The 21,026-nt window shown below is 46.6% G+C and overlaps 2 protein-coding genes across 2 annotated transcripts; both read left to right on the forward strand.

The window, feature by feature from the left end:
* The first annotated feature begins 4,790 nt into the window (after nt 1-4,790).
* Nucleotides 4,791-5,948, forward strand: LOC120964160 (uncharacterized). The gene is made up of 2 exons (XM_040388584.2): nt 4,791-5,413; nt 5,510-5,948. The coding sequence occupies exons 1-2, from the start codon at nt 5,306-5,308 to the stop codon at nt 5,774-5,776; spliced, it is 375 nt and encodes a 124-aa protein (XP_040244518.1). The 5' UTR covers nt 4,791-5,305; the 3' UTR covers nt 5,777-5,948.
* Nucleotides 5,949-16,465: 10,517 nt separating this feature from the next.
* LOC109777696 (aspartokinase 1, chloroplastic-like) lies at nt 16,466-18,454 on the forward strand. The gene is made up of 4 exons (XM_045228787.2): nt 16,466-17,011; nt 17,093-17,175; nt 17,271-17,311; nt 18,165-18,454. The coding sequence occupies exons 1-4, from the start codon at nt 16,646-16,648 to the stop codon at nt 18,452-18,454; spliced, it is 780 nt and encodes a 259-aa protein (XP_045084722.1). The 5' UTR covers nt 16,466-16,645.
* The last annotated feature ends 2,572 nt before the right edge of the window (nt 18,455-21,026 follow it).

A 21,026-nucleotide genomic window follows, 5' to 3' on the forward strand; every position in this document is an offset into this window, starting at 1 on the left:
GGGTCGTTAAACTAACCTATCCTCAAAAGAGTTCTACCAGGGGACGGTTGGGATACCCATACCAATATTATTGAAAGTCCCGTGAACGAGGGGACACGATCTCTGCTTTGACAAGACGTGCCAGTAAAACCGCTTCCCGAGACGTGGGGCGATGGGTTAGCCGACAATTGGAAATAATAACCGGGCAGGCGTGATACAGTGTCATAAACAATTGTCTGCAGATTGGACTCATGGAGTATTATATTTTCTGCAATTATATACGCAGGTCCGGATACAATCATCATCTCCGAAGACTATATTGGAGTTCGGAAGAAGGGGAACCCACCTTGCAATGCCGAAGACAATCTACACGTCGCACTCCTTGTCATTGAAGCCAGGTTAAGGGGCTACTGAGGGGGTCCTGGACTAAGGGGTCCTCGGGCATCCGGCCTATAATCCATGGGCCGGACTGATGGGCTGTGAAGACACGAAGACCGAAGACTATACCCGTGTCCGGATTGGACTCTACTTGGCGTGGAAGGCAAGCTAGGCGGCCGATTATGAAGATTCCCTCTTATGTAACCGACCTCATGTAACCCTAGATCTCTCCGGTGTCTATATAAACCAGAGAGCATAGTCCGGATAGGACAGATTCATTACCATATACTCATAGGCTAGACTTCTAGGGTTTAGCCATTACGATCTCGTGGTAGATCAACTCTTGTAATACTCATATTCATCAAGATCAATCAAGCAGAAAGTAGGGTATTACCTCCATAGAGAGGGCCCGAACCTGGGTAAACATCGTGTCCCCCATCTCGTGTTACCATCGATCCTAGACGCACAGTTCGGGACCCCCTACCCGAGATCCACCGGTTTTGACACCGACACCCACCTTCATGAAAAATCTCTTTCTTTCACTTACATGTGGGCCTAACAATAAAAAAGAAATAAAGAAATAGAAGGAAAAACTCTCTCTCTCCCTACCACACAACACTAGTTCAACTTCGGCGAACCTGACGCCCCAACCCTGCGCTGCTGCCACCGCGAGCTCCACACACATCTCCGCACTCTCCTTCTCCTCCCCTCTCCATCTCTCTCTATATCACCCTCATTATCTCTCTCACCCTCTCCCGCAAGAACACCCAAGAGCGTCCGGTCGCCGTCGTCAGGCAGGCACACGTCCAGCGGTAACCCCAACTGCCACAACCTTGCTAGGAAGCTTTGCGGAGATGTTGACAACCTCTGAGCCGGAAAATTTAAGCAGAGAAAGCCATGACAGGGTGTCACAATGTCATCTTCCCCACCTTCACCCTCGGACTGCCGCTGTTAATTTTGATGTCGTTGAAGCACACCAGCTAATACCCGCCGCGCTTTGAGGATCCTGAGGTGCCACATTGATATCGTCCACTACAAGACCATAAACTAGGGTCGTCTTCCTTGTGAGCTCCAAGCCCTTCCATGTCCGTCGCCATCGATTTCCTCACTCCGGTATTTCCAGAGGCCCAACGGTGTGCCATCGTGCTCCAGTTGAGCTCCTTAAGCTATCGCACCATTTTACCCCTCTTCATCTCGCACGATAGCCGGCTCTCCGACTTCGCCGCCCACAGCCGGCATGGGATTGGTCGCTGCCATTCACGCCAGCGACCATTTAGTCCAAAGCCACCATCGCTGGATGCGGGACAACCAAGGCTATTGCATGATGCCATCGGTCGGCCTCCCTGCGGCTTCCCGGCGTGCCTTCGCCAAAGGATTTGGTCGCCGTCGGCAAAATTCGGCCCAAACCCTTCGTTTCGTTTTCCCCTTTTTTCTTTTTTAGTTGGCCTCACATGTAAGTGAAACAAAAGAGAGACGAGAGAGAGTTTTTGTAAAAAAAATCCATAGGTATGAAATGGTCCCATATGTGAGTGACATACGCAGCTAGGGTAAAACTGTCCAGAGAACGTCCCGTAGATGGTCAAAGGCCTTTGACCGAACGGAAATGGCACAGACGGGTATTTCCATAAGCGCACTTGATGGAAGAGGGGCAAAGTTGAGCACATGATTTTTTAGGGGTAAAGATGAGAGTGGGTCCAAGTTAGGGAAAAATGGAATTGTCCCTTTCCTTTTTTGTTCCTTTCTTTTCTACTATTTAGTAAACCTTATCATTTTTGGAAATACCAAAATAATCATCTGAAATTATCCATGATTGTTCTACATGGAAGATAACACAGTCCTGTTGGGTTTCACTCCTAGGTCAAAAGGTCCCCAACTCCTTAGCTGATAACCAATAACGAGCTTCTTCGTAGAAAGACCGGAGCCGGCGATCATTCGACTTGCTAAGCTTATGGCTTTGTTTGCTAGGGGAACAATTCGTGGTAGTATGGAGTTAATGATAGATCGAACCAATATTTTTACACTATGTGGGAAACCAACTTCTCCTTCTCAACTCCGCGTAGTTAGGCCGTTTGGCCCAATTCTGACCGTGGAGTTGGAAGAGCTAGTAGCTAAAGAGATACCAAAATGGCCTACATTACATAATAATATGCCTTCATTTTACTTATGTTTATGTAATAATTTGGATCTCATACTTTTGAAATGGCACATTAAGAAATCATGTGAAGCAGGTCCAAAGATTACTGACCCAGAAGGATCCAAAAAATTCCACATTCAACACACACCAGTACATCTTCCATGTCAAAATATGGCATTTTTCAGTGTTCATGTGCTATTTTAAGGCACTACATTGATTTATCGACATTCGATATATTTCAAATTGAACTACAAGTCTATGAAAAAAGGCCACTAATTGGTTGAAAATAAATGTTTAGGTTATTGGGTATATTTGTAGGTCTTATACAAATAAAATATTTTTTTGAACATTTTGGGTGGGATAATTCAACAATAACTTAGAGTTTATTCGTATTAAAAAATTTAAATGTAAACAAGTTCTGGCGAATATGAAATTTGGCAGGATACCATGATGTGAGCTCAATGGGATGTGGTTAAAAATTGAGAAATTTGGACAAATTTTTGTGAAGTGTACATTGCTTACAAACTCAAGCATATCACGGAAATAGATCATAGTTTTGAAAGGATTTTTTTATATTCAACATACATGATTACATCTTTCGTGTTACTATTAGCATTTTTCAAAGTTCATTTACTACTTTAACGCGTGTAATGATTTTTTTGGCTATTTAATAGATGCAATTCAAATTTGAACTACAGGTACATGAAAAAAGGCACGCTAAGTGGTTAAAAGATAATATTAAGTTATTAAGTATACTTTTGGATCTTGTCCTAAGAAATATTTGGAAAAAGCAATCATTTGGGTGGGAAAACTCAAACAATAACTTGGATGTTAATTGTTTCTGTTTTTTAAAATGTAACCGAGGTCTAAAAAATATGAAACTCGGCATGTTGGCTTGATATAATCTCAAAAGTTGGTGGGTAAAATTTGACAAAGTTTCACAAAATTTGTGACATACATTCCTTAGAAATTCAAGCATCTCCAATGAAGAATGAAAAGGGAACGTGTTAGGTTTGAAGGAGAATTGACAGTTGCTTCACTATTTGAACTTAAATATTTTTTGTACATTCAACATACACCATTACATCTTCCATGTGCAAATTTGCATTTTTCTTAATCAATTTTCTATTATCTAGCCACTAAATGAATTTCGAGCTATTTAGTGGGTACAATTCAAATTTGAACTACATGTATATAGAAAAAGGCCTCTAAATTTAGAAAATTCAGGATGTTTTTTTTAGAATCAAAACTGAGGATTTTTTAAAAGAAAAATAAATATGAGGATGTAAAGACTAAACAGGAGGCCTGAATTGGGCCTTCCCTTGAACCAATCTCGTCTTGGCTTTTTTGGTCAACCCACACAACACTGTCCCAATGGCGTCACCTTCAGGCTGGCTTTCTCTCGTCGTCTCCCCGGCACATCGGCGCGATCACGGCGGCGGCAGCGGCGACGGTGACAAGGTATCTCTCCTAGGTAGGTCTCTCTGGCTCGAAGCTAGACTATTATCACGAGGGGCTGATGGATTAGAGTCTTAGTTTGTCTTAGTTCTCTTTGTCTGCTCCCCCCGCCCCCGCCATAAACTGTCAGCTCCCGACCCAGCGAAATCGATTGATTGGTAGTTTCTACCCGGAGATCCCGTGCTTGGGGGTTGTTGCGTCGTGCTTAATTTTGACGGTATTAGGGTAATGGATGCTCAACACATTTGGGGGTAATTCTGGAGACGTAACCCTAGCGGCGATGAACAGTGTGATGCCAGCTCAATCAGTTTGATTCTTTTTGGTCAGAAATTATCCCTAGTGCTGTTGAACAATGTGGGGTGTGTTTTCACCTTGTACTAGCTTCATGAATCGCCCGCGGTCGCATCTTTTATCGTGCTTCTACCAAGATAACCATAGCTCTATTGGATATTTTCAAGTCTTCCTTAATATTATGCTGGATGATGGTTTAAAGTTTAAACTGAACTTGCAGTCCACGGCGGTGCGGGGAAACTCGCAACCGCTGCGGATGTGGAGGGCTCCGCCTCATCGCTGCAGAAGGTGACGACGTCGAGCGACGCAGTCCATCCCGATACCCCCGATGCGCCGCGTACCGTGGAGCAGCAGGTATTTGCACTTGCTTAGCTTGTAGAGTTAGTTGCTCCCTAGTTGCATTGGTTAGATTGTGATTCATACGGTAGTTCAGATGGTTAGAGTAGTTGGTTTGACGGATGGGCCGGGGTTTTTGTATGGGTTGGGGGGATGGGGGTTTTCGGACTAGGGTTTGTTGGATAAATTCGTTGCAAAAATGCTAGATGTTGTGAACTGATTTTAGGTGCTGCAATGATTGGGGTTTATAGATTTGTTTTTAGATTTGGATAAATTCGTTGCAAAAATGCTAGATATTGTGAATAGATGCATGCTTATTAGATTTGTTTTTAGTGCTCACAGATTGGGGTTTTTAATGCTACTCAGATTCGTTGCCTTAGATTGGGTCCCTATTAGATTTATTTTTGAATACTACTCAGATTGGGGTTTTGAATGTCATATGCCCAAATGGAATCCATTGATTAAGAAGTTAGTTATGTTTAGAATCACAATCCTACCATATGAATCACAATATAAATTTGAATGTCATAACCAAAAGTAACCCTTGATTCATTAATATATAAATTTGTCCACAATATGTAGTTATATTAGCTCTGTTGTTCAATTTGTGTGCACGACAATGGAAAATGCAAAACAATGATCATAGTATATTGGGAGTATATTAGCCCTATGATCAATGTGTCATGTGTGCATATCTAAATTTTCAATTGGCTTCCGTATTTACTAGTGATGGATGTAATTGTATGTTCAGGAGGAGGATGGTTGGGGGGTAGAAAGAGGAAGCTGGCCCAGTACGACCCGTATGATCCAGAGGAAAGTGATGATGAAGAATATGAGGTAAGCCTACTTGAAATTTAGATTGTTCATTTAGTTCCCTTGACATAGTGTATCCATTAATCTATAATGTATTATGTAACTCATTCATGTGTGCAGTATGATTCTGGAGAAGAAGTGTACAAGGGCAACGTCGCATCCTTCACAGCCAAGGAGGTGGTGAAGATCAAGGCCAAGGGAGTTGCTTCCTTCTACAGCCGCAAGACCAAGAAGTGGCACTGCCCCTACTGCACCACCAAGCCAAAGCCAAGGGATGGACGCTTCAATCACCTTCTGTCTCATGCGGAGGATGTAGCGATTCGCGGGAAGGACTACATGATCAGGGGGCAGCATGCCGCCCTCGCGAAGGCCCTGACTCAGGCGTGATGTGATCAGTGATGTGATGCTGTGAACTGAATCTTTAAGTTTATCTGTTGGGTTACTTTTGGTTTGTTGAACTGAATCTCGTTGGTTATGGTTTGTTGAACCGAATTTAGTTTTCATGAATTTGGTTATGGTTGGCTATATTGATGCTAGTAATCTGGTTGCTATCTATATTTGTTTGTCCTTAAATTTGCCTGTGGTATATTTGTCTGTCCTGAATCTATGGTTAGTTATGTTTAGATGTTGTGAACTATGATTTTAGGTGCTGCAATGATCACACATGTTGTGTAGGAAATCAAATGCATGCTCCACATGAGATCATGTAAACCTTGGCAAACCTGGACAATATAAATTCAAGAAAATGCAAAAAACAAGTAAAACCTTGGCAAACTATCTATGTTTGTGTAGGAGATAATGTGTGCAAAATTTGAAGTGATTTAGAGGAGGTCAAATAAATTTGAATTTGAGAAATGTGCTCCAAATGAGCTCCCAGGCTAGGGTAAACAGCCCATTTGTAATCAAGTTTTTTTGGACCAACTCTAAATGAGCCAATTTTTTTATTAACACATATTCACTTTCCATAGTGTAGATTCGAAGTCTCAATATTTTTTGAATTAATCTTCATATTTTTACATTTTCTTTTGAAAACATATGCTTTAATATAAAAACTATTAAAAACATGTTTGAAATATGAAAATGGAAAACTAACTTCAGATCCTTCTTATTCACTTTGAAATAAAGCTTTGGTGATTTTTTAATTTTTTTATTTTTCAAAAACAGAAGGTAACCCTACCTTCTCTCCTTGAACTCTATGAAATCATGTACATGATAGCTCATATGTGTGAAGGTTTTCTCATGAAAATGACCATAGACCAAGTTTATGATTTTTGGTTGGTAACATGTCACATAAGACAACATTGTGCGCAGGTTTTATATTTTTTGATTTTTTTTAAATTAATGGTGCTCATTTGACCTCGATCGTGCCAGCTAGGGTTTTTTCATGAAAATGACCATAGACCAAGTTTAGTATTTTTCCCTCGTTAGTTTGTCTTATAAAACGACGAACGGCGAAGGTTTCATATTTTTTCGATCTTTTTTAAATTAGTTATGCTCAGTCAAAGCCTTCGAAACCCCATTGACCAGCTCAAAATCCCTCTAAACCCTGCGGGGTTTCGTCTAACCCTAGCTCCCAACGTTAGCCGTCCGATCATACCCTCGCGCCAAGCGACAGCCCTCAGATCTGGTCTTTTAGAAGGAATTAGGTGGGCTGGCTGCGTTATTGGGCCCAAAAGGAAACCAAGCTCTGGTTGGGCCGTCGAATTGCGTCGTTTTTTTGCATCGTTTGCTCTGTTTTTTGTGAACATGCTGGCTCTGTATTTTTGCATCGTTTGCTCTGTTTTTTGTGAATGCGCTGGCTCTTTTCTTTTTGTTCTATACAAATGCAAAATGACCAAAATTTTAAGGGCCAAATTTATTTTTATCATGCAAAATGGCCACAAACTATTCAAAAATTGTCTCTTTTCGTTCATATAATATATATGACCACGGATTCCCACGCGTGCAATTAGCTTCTTTTCTTCTTCTTTTTCAAACCATCGTTTCCCACGTGTGTACACTCCCGATGCTGCGGTGGGTTTGAACACATTTGACCCCGTTATTGCCACGGCCAAATAACACGTAGCACTACGGATATTTAAGCCACCATCTGCCTTTGCCATCCCTCATCCATCTCCCATCCTCTCTGCCATCTGCCCTTCTTGCTCTTCGACCACTTCTCCTTCTTCTAGCACATCCTCAGCCATGCAGTACACCGGACCAACCTACCACTTCCCACCCACTGTGCCGGAGAGGCTCTACCCTCCTGGCGTGTACGTTGAGCGCACACTACATGTGTGGGCGATATCAAGGTGGAGGACCGCAAGGAACTTCACCGAGTTCTTCCTCGCGTCCGGCTACCACCACCTCCCGCGGGGATCTCCAAGGATGTTCCGTGTCGAGGAGGTCATCCAAAACGGGGTGGTGGTTGCTCTCCTTGCCCACTTCACGAACACATTCGACGCCTTCTACCTCCTCGGCCGGGTGTTTTGGTGTGGTTGCGAGTTCATCACTTTCACCACCCACAACATGTTCACGGAGTACACCAACATCTTCCCCACCGCGTCGCACATGCACACTCTTCCGTACCCCATCGACAACGCCCCGGAGGAGCAGTGAAGGGCGCCCAGAGGAGGAGCGAGGTGGAGAAGGCGGCGTCTAGGGTTCTAAACCCTCTATCTATTTTTCTTTTTTTAGTCTATGTTTTGTCAAGTTGTAATTGAACTATGTTGGAGATGCTATAGGCTTGTTGGCCCTTTTATCAAGTTCTATTATTAAGTTTTCTATCTATTCTATTATGAAGTTCTTCCTAGTTTCAACTATGTGATCATGCTATGGGCTTGTTGGCCCTATCTACATATTTGTTGATTGTTTTCTTAGACAGCTCGCTTTGTTAGTAACCACCTAGTGCATGCAGCCACAACGAACCCTTCTTTTTTTACACAAGCCACAAATATGTAGCCACCTAGCTAGTGCATGCAGCCACAACATATTTGTTCAATTCATTTGTCGTAGCAAAACGGGTGCAGATGCGAGTGGATCGAAAAGGCTGGAACTGATCGTAAAAAATGCTCTAAATCGAGGAGACAAGCGTGCGAGAAGAGAGGAACCAGCGGCAGCGACTGTCGCTGCATCCGTGGCGGCTAGCGTGCACGAAAGCGGCTCGATCTGTGCATCGTGGCGGCACGCATCAGTGCATGCAAGCTCGGTCGGCGCATCGTGGCGGCGCGCATCGACGCATGCAGGCAGGCTTGTTGGGTGCATGCATAGCAGGCTTCTGTCGTGGCAGCGCGCGCAGGCGTTTAATGCAAGGGACGGCCCAACGAAACCACGGACCAACGAAACCACGGCCCAACGGTCGAACAGCTACACCGCCCAACGCGACCCCACTCATCAGAGTTAACGGTCAAAGCACTGACCCGACGACGACGTCCGTTCTGACCTCTTCTGAGGATTTCGGGCAAGGGAGTGGGGAAAACTGAGCAAAAGTTAAGAGCGTGGGGATGAATGAGTAGAGCTAAGGAACCAGGTGCACAGATGTAAAAACCCTAGTAGTAACCACCCTAGTCAACAGGGGCAGTGGGCTCCGGGGCTCCGTCGTCTGGTTATGCCAAGCGGGTAGGGAGAAAAGGGAAGCAAAGCAACCGTGAGTACTCATCCAAAGTACTCAGCAAGACTTACATCAGATCTATTCTAAGTATGCAACATTATCAAAGGAAGGTTGTATCAGTGGACTAGACTGTAGAAATGCTAGAATAGAGAGAAGGCCTAGTCCTATCGAAGACTAGCATCTTCATCGGTCTTGCAACATTAGAAGAGTGCAGATTAGTATAATATAAAGCAGTAGTAGTGTTATCAACCTCGGCCAGATATCCTTCCTCGACTCCTTGCGAGAAAGTGATCCCAGAGCCTTATTCTCATATCTCATCACAAGTAACCAATTCTAGTTGTATCGACCTAGATACAACTCCGAGCGTCCGTTACCGAGGATCCGGCTATCGATAGATATTTTCTTCCCTGTAGGGGTGCACCAACTTACCCACCACGGTCGCTTAACTCCGGCCGGACACTCTTTCTGGGTCCTGCCCGGCCTCGGCTAAACAACACGCCGCAGCCCAACCTAAACTCAATAGAGAGGTCAGCACGCTGGACTAACCTATGCACCCAGGGGTCTTGGGCCTTTGCCCCGGGAACTACTGCACGTTGCGAACGTGGCCGCGAGCAGACCTAACCCCCTTAATACAAGCGCGGGTGTGCCCAGTCCAACAGGGCGCGCGCCGCTCAGTCGCTGACGTCTAGAAAGATAGGCGGATACCACGACGCAGAGTACCCATATTTATTCCCACGTGATGGTTAGTGCTATCGGGCCAGAGGCCCACTCGGATCAAATATCCAAATCGTTAGTGAATTGGGAGCACGCGGTAACGAGCAGAGACTCACGATCGATGTGACCCCGTCGCCCCGTCTCGAGGACTTGCGGCAAGGGCTAAGATTGCCCGGCCACGCCTCGTATTTATCTCGCGGGTACCCTCCAGGTCAACCCGACTCCACATCTCTCGCATCTTATGCTCGCGCGGGTACCCCTCAGGGCCGACCTGACTTTATCCAATTTAATCAGTATTAACAGTAATGTACAAGGCATCCGTGTGTTTACCACATCAAGGAGGAATCCGAGGCATCACCCTCGATGGATTCCCGCTCGATAATCCCATTTATGTGAGACCGGAGGAATCACCCTCGGCGGCGTTCACACTTGCGGGGGCACAACAGAAGCTTTGTCGGAGGTGGGAAAGAGGAATCGCCCTCGGTAACCCACGACTGACTAGCTATTTTACAGAGACAACATCGGAAGTGAGTTCGGAGGTATCACCCTCATCACTCGATATTAACTCTGTGGAGTCGAGCAAGTTAGGGGGGTGTGAGGTGATGTGCAGAATCCAATTTATCGATCATATTGATCGGGACACAGACACTAAGCGGGGCAACTACAACAATGAAGGGGTCACAGATGTTTTCCATCCAGCCTATACTAAGCAGTTTGGAATACAGGTAGGTATCAATAACAGTTACAAAAATAGGCTATGCATCAGAATAGGATAAACAGTAGCAGCAGCATATTCTAATGCAAGCATGAGGGAGAAAGAATAGGCGATATAGGCATGCGTCAAGGGGGGGGTTGCTTGCCTGGAAGCTCTGCGGCAAAGGTCTGGTCGTTAGTAGTGTAGCCAATCACCCGGAGCTGCGTCGGTACCGGGCTCTACCGAGAGAGAAGAGGGGGAGGAAACAGACAAATACTCAGCAGACATATGCAACACAGAGCATGCTATGCTAAGATGCAGTGCAGGGTTGCCTAAAAGCATGTCTAAGTCATATTAGTTATTTTAGGATTTAAGTTGGAATTATTAACCGGTATGTATGCACTATTCATCTACCGGAAACAGGCTAAAAGTTGTGTGTTCACCTCCGTCGAGGGTCCGGACACGGAAACCAATGGCACAATTGGGTTCATCTCGTTTTTCCGATCAACTTTCATATAGAAAGTTTTTCGATCCGAGCTACGGTTTAAAAGATATGAATTTCTAAAGATTTAAACTATTTTATGAAATTCTGGATTTATTTAAATTACAGAAAAAGATATATTGTGTCAGCATGGCGTCAACCGTCGGCTGACCAGCTGACTGGGTCAAACTGACAGGTGGGGCCCACCTGTCAGCCTCTCTGAGCATAATAGAGGGTTAAACTAATCTAACAGAACTAATTAGGGGTGTGGGCCCCAGTTGTTACCGTCTGTTTAGTGATTAGTTTATTTTTAAAAACCTAATTAACCTAATTAAGCGCCAGGGCCCACATGTCAGTGGCTTAGAGAGGGCCCCACGCCCTACCACATAGGCGGCCGGCCGGAAACGCTCCGGCGAGCTCGTCCTGCGGTGGAGCACGCCAGCGAGCTGCGGAATTCCGCTAGAGTGCACCAAAACGGCTGTTTTCGGGCGTGTTCGAATGAGCAGCGAGTGCCGCATCCAATTGAAGTGATTGCGAGGCCGGAGGTGGATGGTGGTGACTGCGGTGACCGATTCTGCGGCGGCTGGAGCTCGACCGTGATCGAATTCGGGGCTATAGCTCGTGCGGAAGCAAAAGAACTAGCTAGTGAAGATCTACGTAACACGGGGAAGCTTATGGACACGCTCGCTCGACCGCTGGCTCACTGGAGCCACGCCGGCGACGAGCTCGCACGGCGGCGGTTTGGCCATGAAGAAGAACGACGTCTACGAGCGCGGGGAGAGAGGGGAAAGAGAGGGGTTTGACGCAGCTGCTTATGGTGCGGCTCACGGTGGACCTTGGAGGTTTAGGAGTGCAGCGGGTTCGCCGGAGACGACGCCGGTCGCCGGTGGCAGTAGCAGAAGGGGGCGGCCCGATTCGCCACTAGCGGGGCTCCCCACCCGCAGCTGCTTGCCGTAGGTGACGTGGACAAGCGCGACGGAGGCGACGGACACCGTGGTGCAGCGCGGGGACGACGATGGACGCGAGGGCGACGACAAGTGGAGGCGAGAGCTCTCGGGACAGAGAGAGAGAAGCGAGCGAATTCGCTGGAGAGGGAGGAGCGAAGGGAGGAGTGCGGCGAGGAGGACTAGGGGAGAGGGAGGGAGCGTGCTTATCCCCTCAGCTCACCTGCCCCGTCGCGGTGGCGAGCTGCGGGCGGCGCGGCGCGGCTCTGTCCACGGCGGCGTCGACACGGGGGGAGGGGAGCAGGTAGGAGAACAGAGGTTGGGCCGGCTGGGCTCGGCCCAAAACAGTTAAGTGGCCTCTGGCCTTTTCTATTTTCTATGTTTTTCTTTTATTATGATAGCAGAGGGAGAGATGGAATTAAATGGGTACCCAAATAGTGTACGAAAAATATGGGACTAGGCCCAATAAATCCAACACAAGTTTAGACAGTGGCACAATTATTTTAGGAGCAAGTTGAATTGATTTGCATTTTCCAAAATTAAAATAGCACCCAAAAATGCTGAAATGACACTGATTAAATTGCTACTGCTCATCTTTGCAAAAGAGTGATGTTGTTTCCCATAACATTAATTTGTTGTGGAATTTTTGACAGATGGTGAACATTTTTCTAGCAGGTTTTGAGCAACTTAAAATTTCACTTGTGGTTTGAATTTGAATTCAAAGAAGAATTTGAAAGGAGAGATTTATCCAATATGATTAGCATTGCAAAAACAAACTAGCTTAGCATCATCATGTTGGATTACCGTGGCACCATTACATAGGGGTGTTACACCTCCCTCATCAAAAAACTTGGCCCCCTCCCTCGTCAAAAACTTGGCCCCCTCCCACGCGTCGCGGTCATCCCCGCTGTCCGTTTCCCGCGCAAACCAGCTCCCCGCTGTCCGTTTCCCCTCCCGCTATATAGACCCTCCCTCGCTTCATCCCCACCGCGCTTCCACCCCCCGTCCGTACATCACCGCAACTCCTCTCCTCGCCACCACTCCTCTTCTCCGGCGAGGCCAGGAAGAGAAGGGAGGGCCAGAGGAGAGGAGGGATCCCGAGCCAAGAGATCCGGAGGTCGCGCGGGACTCTTCGGCGGTCGTCTCCAGGCTCGGGAGGGAGAGGGCCTCGCTGTGCATGGCCGCCAAGCCGGGGGCGCAATGCTGTGCGCGGAGGGGACTGGTGCTCCGTTGCCAGAGCGGGGCGGCCACGGCGGCGGCCACTCTCAGGAAGGGCGCGAAGGCAGATGGGGCCGCGGCCGCGGTGTTGGAAATATGCCCTAGAGGCAATAATAAATGGTTATTATTATATTTCTTTGTTCATGGTAATTGTCTATTGTTCATGCTATAATTGTGTTATCCGGAAATCGTAATACATGTGTGAATACATAGACCACAACGTGTCCCTAGTAAGCCTCTAGTTGACTAGCTCGTTGATCAACAGATAGTCATGGTTTCCTGACTATGGACATTGGATGTCATTGATAACGGGATCACATCATTAGGAGAATGATGTGATGGACAAGACCCAATCCTAAGCATAGCATAAAAGATCGTGTAGTTTCGTTTGCTAGAGCTTTTCCAATGTCAAGTATCTTTTCCTTAGACCATGAGATCGTGCAACTCCCGGGTGCCGTAGGAGTGCTTTGGGTGTGCCAAACATCACAACGTAACTGGGTGACTATAAAGGTACACTACGGGTATCTCTGAAGGTGTCTGTTGGGTTGGCACGGATCGAGACTGGGATTTGTCACTCCGTATGACGGAGAGGTATCTCTGGGCCCACTCGGTAATGCATCATCATAATGAGCTCAATGTGACTAAGGAGTTAGTCACGGGATCATGCATTGCGGTACGAGTAAAGAGACTTGCCGGTAACGAGATTGAACAAGGTATTGGGATACCGACGATCGAATCTCGGGCAAGTAACATACCGATTGACAAAGGGAATTGCATACGGGATTGATTGAATCCTCGACATCGTGGTTCATCCGATGAGATCATCGTGGAACATGTGGGAGCCAACATGGGTATCCAGATCCCGCTGTTGGTTATTGACCGGAGAGGCATCTCGGTCATGTCTGCATGTCTCCCGAACCCGTAGGGTCTACACACTTAAGGTTCGGTGACGCTAGGGTTGTAGAGATATGAGTATGCGGAAACCCGAAAGTTGTTCGGAGTCCCGGATGAGATCCCGAACGTCACGAGGAGTTCCGGAATGGTCCCGAGGTGAAGAATTATATATAGGAAGTCCAGTTTTGGCCACCGGGAAAGTTTCGGGGGTTATCGGTATTGTACCGGGACCACAGGAAGGGTCCCGGGGGTCCACCGGGTGGGGCCATCTATCCCGGAGGGCCCCATGGGCTGAAGTGGGAAGGGAACCAGCCCTTAGTGGGCTGGGGCGCCCCCCATGGGCCTCCCCCCTGCGCCTAGGGTTGGAAACCCTAGGGTGGGGGGGCGCCCCACTTGACTTGGGGGGTAAGTTACCCCCCTTGGCCGCCGCCCCCCCCCCTCTAGATGGGTCTTGGCCGGCAACCCCCCCCCCCCTCCCAGGGGTCCTATATAAAGGGGGGAGGGAGGGCAGCAATATTACAGCCTTGGGCGCCTCCCTCCTCCCCTGCTACACCTCTCCCTCTCACAGAAGCTCGGCGAAGCCCTGCCGAGATCCCGCTACATCCACCACCACGCCGTCGTGCTGCTGGATCTCCATCAACCTCTCCTTCCCCCTTGCTGGATCAAGAAGGAGGAGACGTCGCTGCACCGTACGTGTGTTGAACGCGGAGGTGCCGTCCGTTCGGCACTCGGTCATCGATGATTTGAATCACGGCGAGTACGACTCCATCAACCACGTTCATTGGAACGCTTCCGCTCGCAATCTACAAGGGTATGTAGATGCACTCCTTTTCCCTCGTTGCTAGTATACTCCATAGATGGATCTTGGTGAGCATAGGAAAATTTTAAAATTTTGCTACGATCCCCAACACGCGGCGGGGTTCACCGTCGTGATGAAGTTCGGCGGGTCGTCCATGTCGTCCGCCGCGCGGACGCAGAAGGTGGCCGACCTCATCCTCAGCTTCCCTGAGGAGATGCCCGTCGTCGTCCTCTCCTCCATGGGCAAGACCACCAACAACCTCCTCCTGGTACTACTGCTCTACCATTTCCCGCTCCGGCGACAATTCGGTAGCTTCTTTCCGTGCTGAAATCCCTTGGTTGGTGGACCGTGTAGGCCGGTGAGAAGGCGGTGAGCTGCAGCGCCCCCAAGGCGTCCGAAATCAACGAGCTCGCCGTCATCAAGGAGCTCCACCTTAGGTGCGTCTTAATTTTTTAATCTTGCGACCCCCTGTTGCTTCAAGTCTGGTTTGGAGTGTGCATATCCTGAATGTTCGTTGGTTTTCTCTTCTCAGGACCTTTGATGAGCTTGGACACAACAGAGTGAACCCCCAACACCACCTGCTGCCGCAACGGTGACATTGCATGATGACCTGCCACAACCTCAAAGCTCGAGGATGCTACAAAACCTGGTTCGTGTGTCTAAGAAAGGGTGACCAATTGAAAGAGAGAAGAGAAAGAAGATGCTATGTAAAATGAGTTTCACCCCAACATATTAGATTTTCTATTTATATCAAACCATTTTACCAAATCATACTCAAATATATACTAATGTATGTTTTTTTATCACCACATTATTTGATAATATTACATAGACATCATTCTTTGGTATAACCAATATCATTAAAAAAATTAAATCCTCTTATATTAGATTACAAATTTGACCAAATAGTTCACCTACTTATCTTACAAATATATTTTAGTGCTAAATTGAATCACTATTGGGTTGTTAAAAAATAGTTTGTTACAATGAGCTTCAGTACAACTCCATTTCTTGGTGTCCTAGTAATGTGCTTTTATATGTGTAGTTTCTAGTGATGTCACTAAATATCAACGCAGGTAGAGTGCTTTTATAACACATGGATCTAGCAAAAACTATTTGACAAAGATATCTAGAATTCAACATTAAGAAGTTTATGTGCAACTAAAATAGATATTTTGTACAAGTGTATGAAATTTCAATCTATTGGCTATCCTCATCTCCCACCGTGTGAAGTGTCCATCCTAAAAGGTGAAACCCTACTTTCTCTCGCTATCGTTTGTTGATGGCGCTCGTCTCATCAATATTCTTCGTGATAAACATGTAGACATCGTTACGTGTTTGATAAGTGCCCCCTCCGTCCCATAAATATGAGACGTTTTTGCGAGCTGACAGAGGGAGTACTTTTTTACATCATAATTATGCGATTCATTTGAATTTGAATTTGAATTATAGTCCCTCCCAGAGAAAAAGCACCCAATTTCCAAAAACGCACCCCGGCTTTGCGAAGTAATTACCTGCGGCTGCCACCCCAAACCCCCGGCCGCCCGCAGCCGCAGGGTTCTCTTCCTCTCCTCATCACTCCGCGAAGCTTTGCGCCGCGGCTAGCCTCTCTCTCTCTCCCCCCCTCCCCCGTGCGCGACAAGCGGCTAGGGTTTCGCCCTCCCACCCCCGCCCCGCCGTCGCCTCCCACCCCCGCCGTCGGGGCCCTCGCCACCCGCCTCCCGCCTCCCATCCCCGCCGTCGTCCCCGACCGCGTCCTCCGCCGCCGGCCACTTCCACGGAGCTCACGCGCCAGCAGATCGACGCCGCCGGGCCCGTCCACCCCGTCTCGCCGCCGCGCAGCAGCTCGTCCCCGGACCGCCCGAACCGCGGCGTCCACGAGTTTCTGCGTCCGGCCCCGAGCCAAGAGATCCGGACATCTCCATGGCGACCGCGCTGCGTCTCGCGGCGGTCGCGCGGGACTCTCCGGCGGCCGTCTCCAAGCTCGGGAGGGAGAGGGCCTCGCTGTGCGCCATCGCTAGGCCGGGTGGGCAATGCTTTGCGCGGAGGGGGCTGGTGCTCCGCTGCCAGAGCGGGGCAGCCGCAGCGGCGGCCACTATCAATAAGGGCGGGGCGGCGGATGGAGCCGGGGCAGCGGCGGGGTTCACCGTCGTGATGAAGTTCGGCGGCTCGTCGCTGGCGTCGGCCGCGTGGATGCGGGAGGTGGCCGACCTCATCCTGAGCTTCCCTGAGGAGACGCCCATCGTCGTCCTCTCCGCCATGGGGAAGACCACCAACAACCTCCTCCTGGTACTGCCCGCTCCGTGAAAATTCTGGTCTTTCGGTAGCTCCATTCCGTGCTGAATTTGCTTGGGTGTTGGACCTGTGTAGGCCGGAGAGAAGGCGGTGAGCTGCGGCGCTACCAAGGCGTCAGAAATCAACGAGCTCGCCATCATCAAAAAGCTCCATCTTAGGTGCGTTTTAATTTTGTAATCTTGTGACCCCCTGTTGCTTCAATTCTGGTTTGGAGTGTGCATATCCTGAGTGTTCGTTGATTTTCTCTTCTCAGGACCATTGATGAGCTTGGACTAGATAGCTCGATTGTTTCAGGTATGTCACTGTTGCTTTCCCCTTTCCAGTTGTTGGTTCAAAGTCAATACTTGTTCTGCAAAACTAATATGGAATTCTCCGAGTCATGCCTTTTGCTTTCGTAGTTAAAGATCCACCCACCAAATGATAAGCAAGTAAACTCGCCTTTCGCCACCTGCGGTTCATAGATACACCCATTTTCCCTTTAAATTATGTACAATGGTGAGAAGCCTGGAGGTCATTGTCATCCACTCACATCCTTTTCAGCCTTTTTGTTCTATATTTAATAGGGACAGTTTTTGTATTCTATAGATTAGTGCTTAGACCATAGGTTGGCTTGACCCCCCCCCCTCCCTCTCAATGGAATGACATTATTTAACACATTGACCTCAACGTACAGCTGAACAAATTAGTGCTCTACTAATGATGTTCAATCAGTCTCAGAATACATTACATATTTCCCTGTAGAACAAGCTCTTGTTAATATAGATTTTTTATCTTCTACAATCTACATAAAACATTAAACTAATGTAAACACAGCAAGCGTGGTATGAAAATTTCAATTCACGCACATACCCCTTGACTAATGTGGAAGATATAGAGCAAGTAAAATGGTCAGTAATTCAAACCTGAAAGTCCCATAGTTGATGTGTTCCCCAACACATAAAAATTCAGACAATCTGAAGAGTTGTATGCTGGATCCTTATTTATAACACCAGCACAAGCTGTGGTCATTGATTCTTTAGCGTTTAGCCATTGTTTGTTGCCTTGCACCTTTTGGGCTAATTCAGCACTTAGCATTCATTTTGTCTTTCATGAAAGTGTCTTCTGTACTACTATACAAACAACACATTTTCACTCTTCAAACAAACAGGTTTCTTGGACGAATTGGAGCAACTACTTAAGGGTGTTGCTCTGATGAAAGAGCTGACTCTTAGGACACGAGATTACCTTGTTTCCTTTGGTGAATGCATGTCTACAAGAATATTTTCTGCATATTTGAATAAACTTGGGAAGAAGGCACGACAGGTACATACTTCTATTCTAGCAAGCAACAATTTAGTAGTTTGGTTACAACTTTGTTTTGCAGCATACATGTCTGGACCAGTTGGTGCAATTAGACAGAATATTTCAATCACCTTCTATCTCATGCGGAGGATGTAGCGATTCGCGGGAAGGACTACATGATCAGGGGGCAGCATGCCGCCCTCGCGAAGGCCCTGACTCCGGCGTGATGTGATCAGTGATGTGATGTTGTGAACTGAATCTTTAAGTTTATCTGTTGGGTTACTTTTGGTTTGTTGAACTGAATCTCATTGGTTATGGTTTGTTGAACTGAATTTAGTTTTCATGAATTTGGTTATGGTTGGCTATATTGATGCTAGTAATCTGGTTGCTATCTATATTTGTTTGTCCTTAAATTTGCCTGTGGTATATTTATCTGTCCTGAATCTATGGTTAGTTATGTTTAGATGTTGTGAACTATGATTTTAGGTGCTGCAATGATCACACATGTTGTGTAGGAAATCAAATGCATGCTCCACATGAGATCATGTAAACCTTGGCAAACCTGGACAATATAAATTCAAGAAAATGCAAAAAACAAGTAAAACCTTGGCAAACTATCTATGTTTGTGTAGGAGATCATGTGTGCAAAATTTGAAGTGATTTAGAGGAGGTCAAATAAATTTGAATTTGAGAAATGTGCTCCAAATGAGCTCCCAGGCTAGGGTAAACAGCCCATTTGTAATCAAGTTTTTTGGACCTACTCTAAATGAGCCAATTTTTTTATTAACACATATTCACTTTCCATAGTGTAGATTCGAAGTCTCAATATTTTTTGAATTAATCTTCATATTTTTACATTTTCTTTTGAAAACATATGCTTTAATATAAAAACTATTAAAAACATGTTTGAAATATGAAAATGGAAAACTAACTTCAGATCCTTCTTATTCACTTTGAAATAAAGCTTTGGTGATTTTTTAATTTTTTTATTTTTCAAAAACAGAAGGTAACCCTACCTTCTCTCCTTGAACTCTATGAAATCATGTACATGATAGCTCATATGTGTGAAGGTTTTCTCATGAAAATGACCATAGACCAAGTTTATGATTTTTGGTTGGTAACATGTCACATAAGACAACATTGTGCGCAGGTTTTATATTTTTTGATTTTTTAAAATTAATGGTGCTCATTTGACCTCGATCGTGCCAGCTAGGGTTTTTTCATGAAAATGACCATAGACCAAGTTTAGTATTTTTCCCTCGTTAGTTTGTCTTATAAAACGACGAACGGCGAAGGTTTCATATTTTTTCGATCTTTTTTAAATTAGTTATGCTCAGTCAAAGCCTTCGAAACCCCATTGACCAGCTCAAAATCCCTCTAAACCCTGCGGGGTTTCGTCTAACCCTAGCTCCCAACGTTAGCCGTCCGATCATACCCTCGCGCCAAGCGACAACCCTCAGATCTGGTCTTTTAGAAGGAATTAGGTGGGCTGGCTGCGTTATTGGGCCCAAAAGGAAACCAAGCTCTGGTTGGGCCGTCGAATTGCGTCGTTTTTTTGCATCGTTTGCTCTGTTTTTTGTGAACGTGCTGGCTCTGTATTTTTGCATCGTTTGCTCTGTTTTTTGTGAATGTGCTGGCTCTTTTCTTTTTGTTCTATACAAATGCAAAATGACCAAAATTTTAAGGGCCAAATTTATTTTTATCATGCAAAATGGCCACAAACTATTCAAAAATTGTCTCTTTTCGTTCATATAATATATATGACCACGGATTCCCACGCGTGCAATTAGCTTCTTTTCTTCTTCTTTTTCAAACCATCGTTTCCCACGTGTGTACACTCCCGATGCTGCGGTGGGTTTGAACACATTTGACCCCGTTATTGCCACGGCCAAATAACACGTAGCACTACGGATATTTAAGCCACCATCTGCCTCTGCCATCCCTCATCCATCTCCCATCCTCTCTGCCATCTGCCCTTCTTGCTCTTCGACCACTTCTCCTTCTTCTAGCACATCCTCAGCCATGCAGTACACCGGACCAACCTACCACTTCCCACCCACTGTGCCGGAGAGGCTCTACCCTCCTGGCGTGTACGTTGAGCGCACACTACATGTGTGGGCGATATCAAGGTGGAGGACCGCAAGGAACTTCACCGAGTTCTTCCTCGCGTACGGCTACCACCACCTCCCGCGGGGATCTCCAAGGATGTTCCGTGTCGAGGAGGTCATCCAAAACGGGGTGGTGGTTGCTCTCCTTGCCCACTTCACGAACACATTCGACGCCTTCTACCTCCTCGGCCGGGTGTTTTGGTGTGGTTGCGAGTTCATCACTTTCACCACCCACAACATGTTCACGGAGTACACCAACATCTTCCCCACCGCGTCGCACATGCACACTCTTCCGTACCCCATCGACAACGCCCCGGAGGAGCAGTGAAGGGCGCCCAGAGGAGGAGCGAGGTGGAGAAGGCGGCGTCTAGGGTTCTAAACCCTCTATCTATTTTTCTTTTTTTAGTCTATGTTTTGTCAAGTTGTAATTGAACTATGTTGGAGATGCTATAGGCTTGTTGGCCCTTTTATCAAGTTCTATTATTAAGTTTTCTATCTATTCTATTATGAAGTTCTTCCTAGTTTCAACTATGTGATCATGCTATGGGCTTGTTGGCCCTATCTACATATTTGTTGATTGTTTTCTTAGACAGCTCGCTTTGTTAGTAACCACCTAGTGC

Source organism: Aegilops tauschii, chromosome 5 (assembly GCF_002575655.3).
Source record: "Aegilops tauschii subsp. strangulata cultivar AL8/78 chromosome 5, Aet v6.0, whole genome shotgun sequence".
In the NCBI taxonomy this organism is placed as follows: domain Eukaryota; kingdom Viridiplantae; phylum Streptophyta; class Magnoliopsida; order Poales; family Poaceae; genus Aegilops; species Aegilops tauschii.

Bases quoted from the DNA above. Each gene is read 5' to 3' on its own strand.
- LOC120964160 (XM_040388584.2), top strand. From the start codon at position 5,306: ATGGATGTAATTGTATGTTCAGGAGGAGGATGGTTGGGGGGTAGAAAG. The intron at 5,414-5,509 runs GTAAGCCTACTT...TCATGTGTGCAG, and splicing joins GTGATGATGAAGAATATGAG to TATGATTCTGGAGAAGAAGT.
- LOC109777696 (XM_045228787.2), top strand. From the start codon at position 16,646: ATGGCGACCGCGCTGCGTCTCGCGGCGGTCGCGCGGGACTCTCCGGCG. The intron at 17,012-17,092 runs GTACTGCCCGCT...GGACCTGTGTAG, and splicing joins CCACCAACAACCTCCTCCTG to GCCGGAGAGAAGGCGGTGAG. The intron at 17,176-17,270 runs GTGCGTTTTAAT...TTCTCTTCTCAG, and splicing joins ATCAAAAAGCTCCATCTTAG to GACCATTGATGAGCTTGGAC.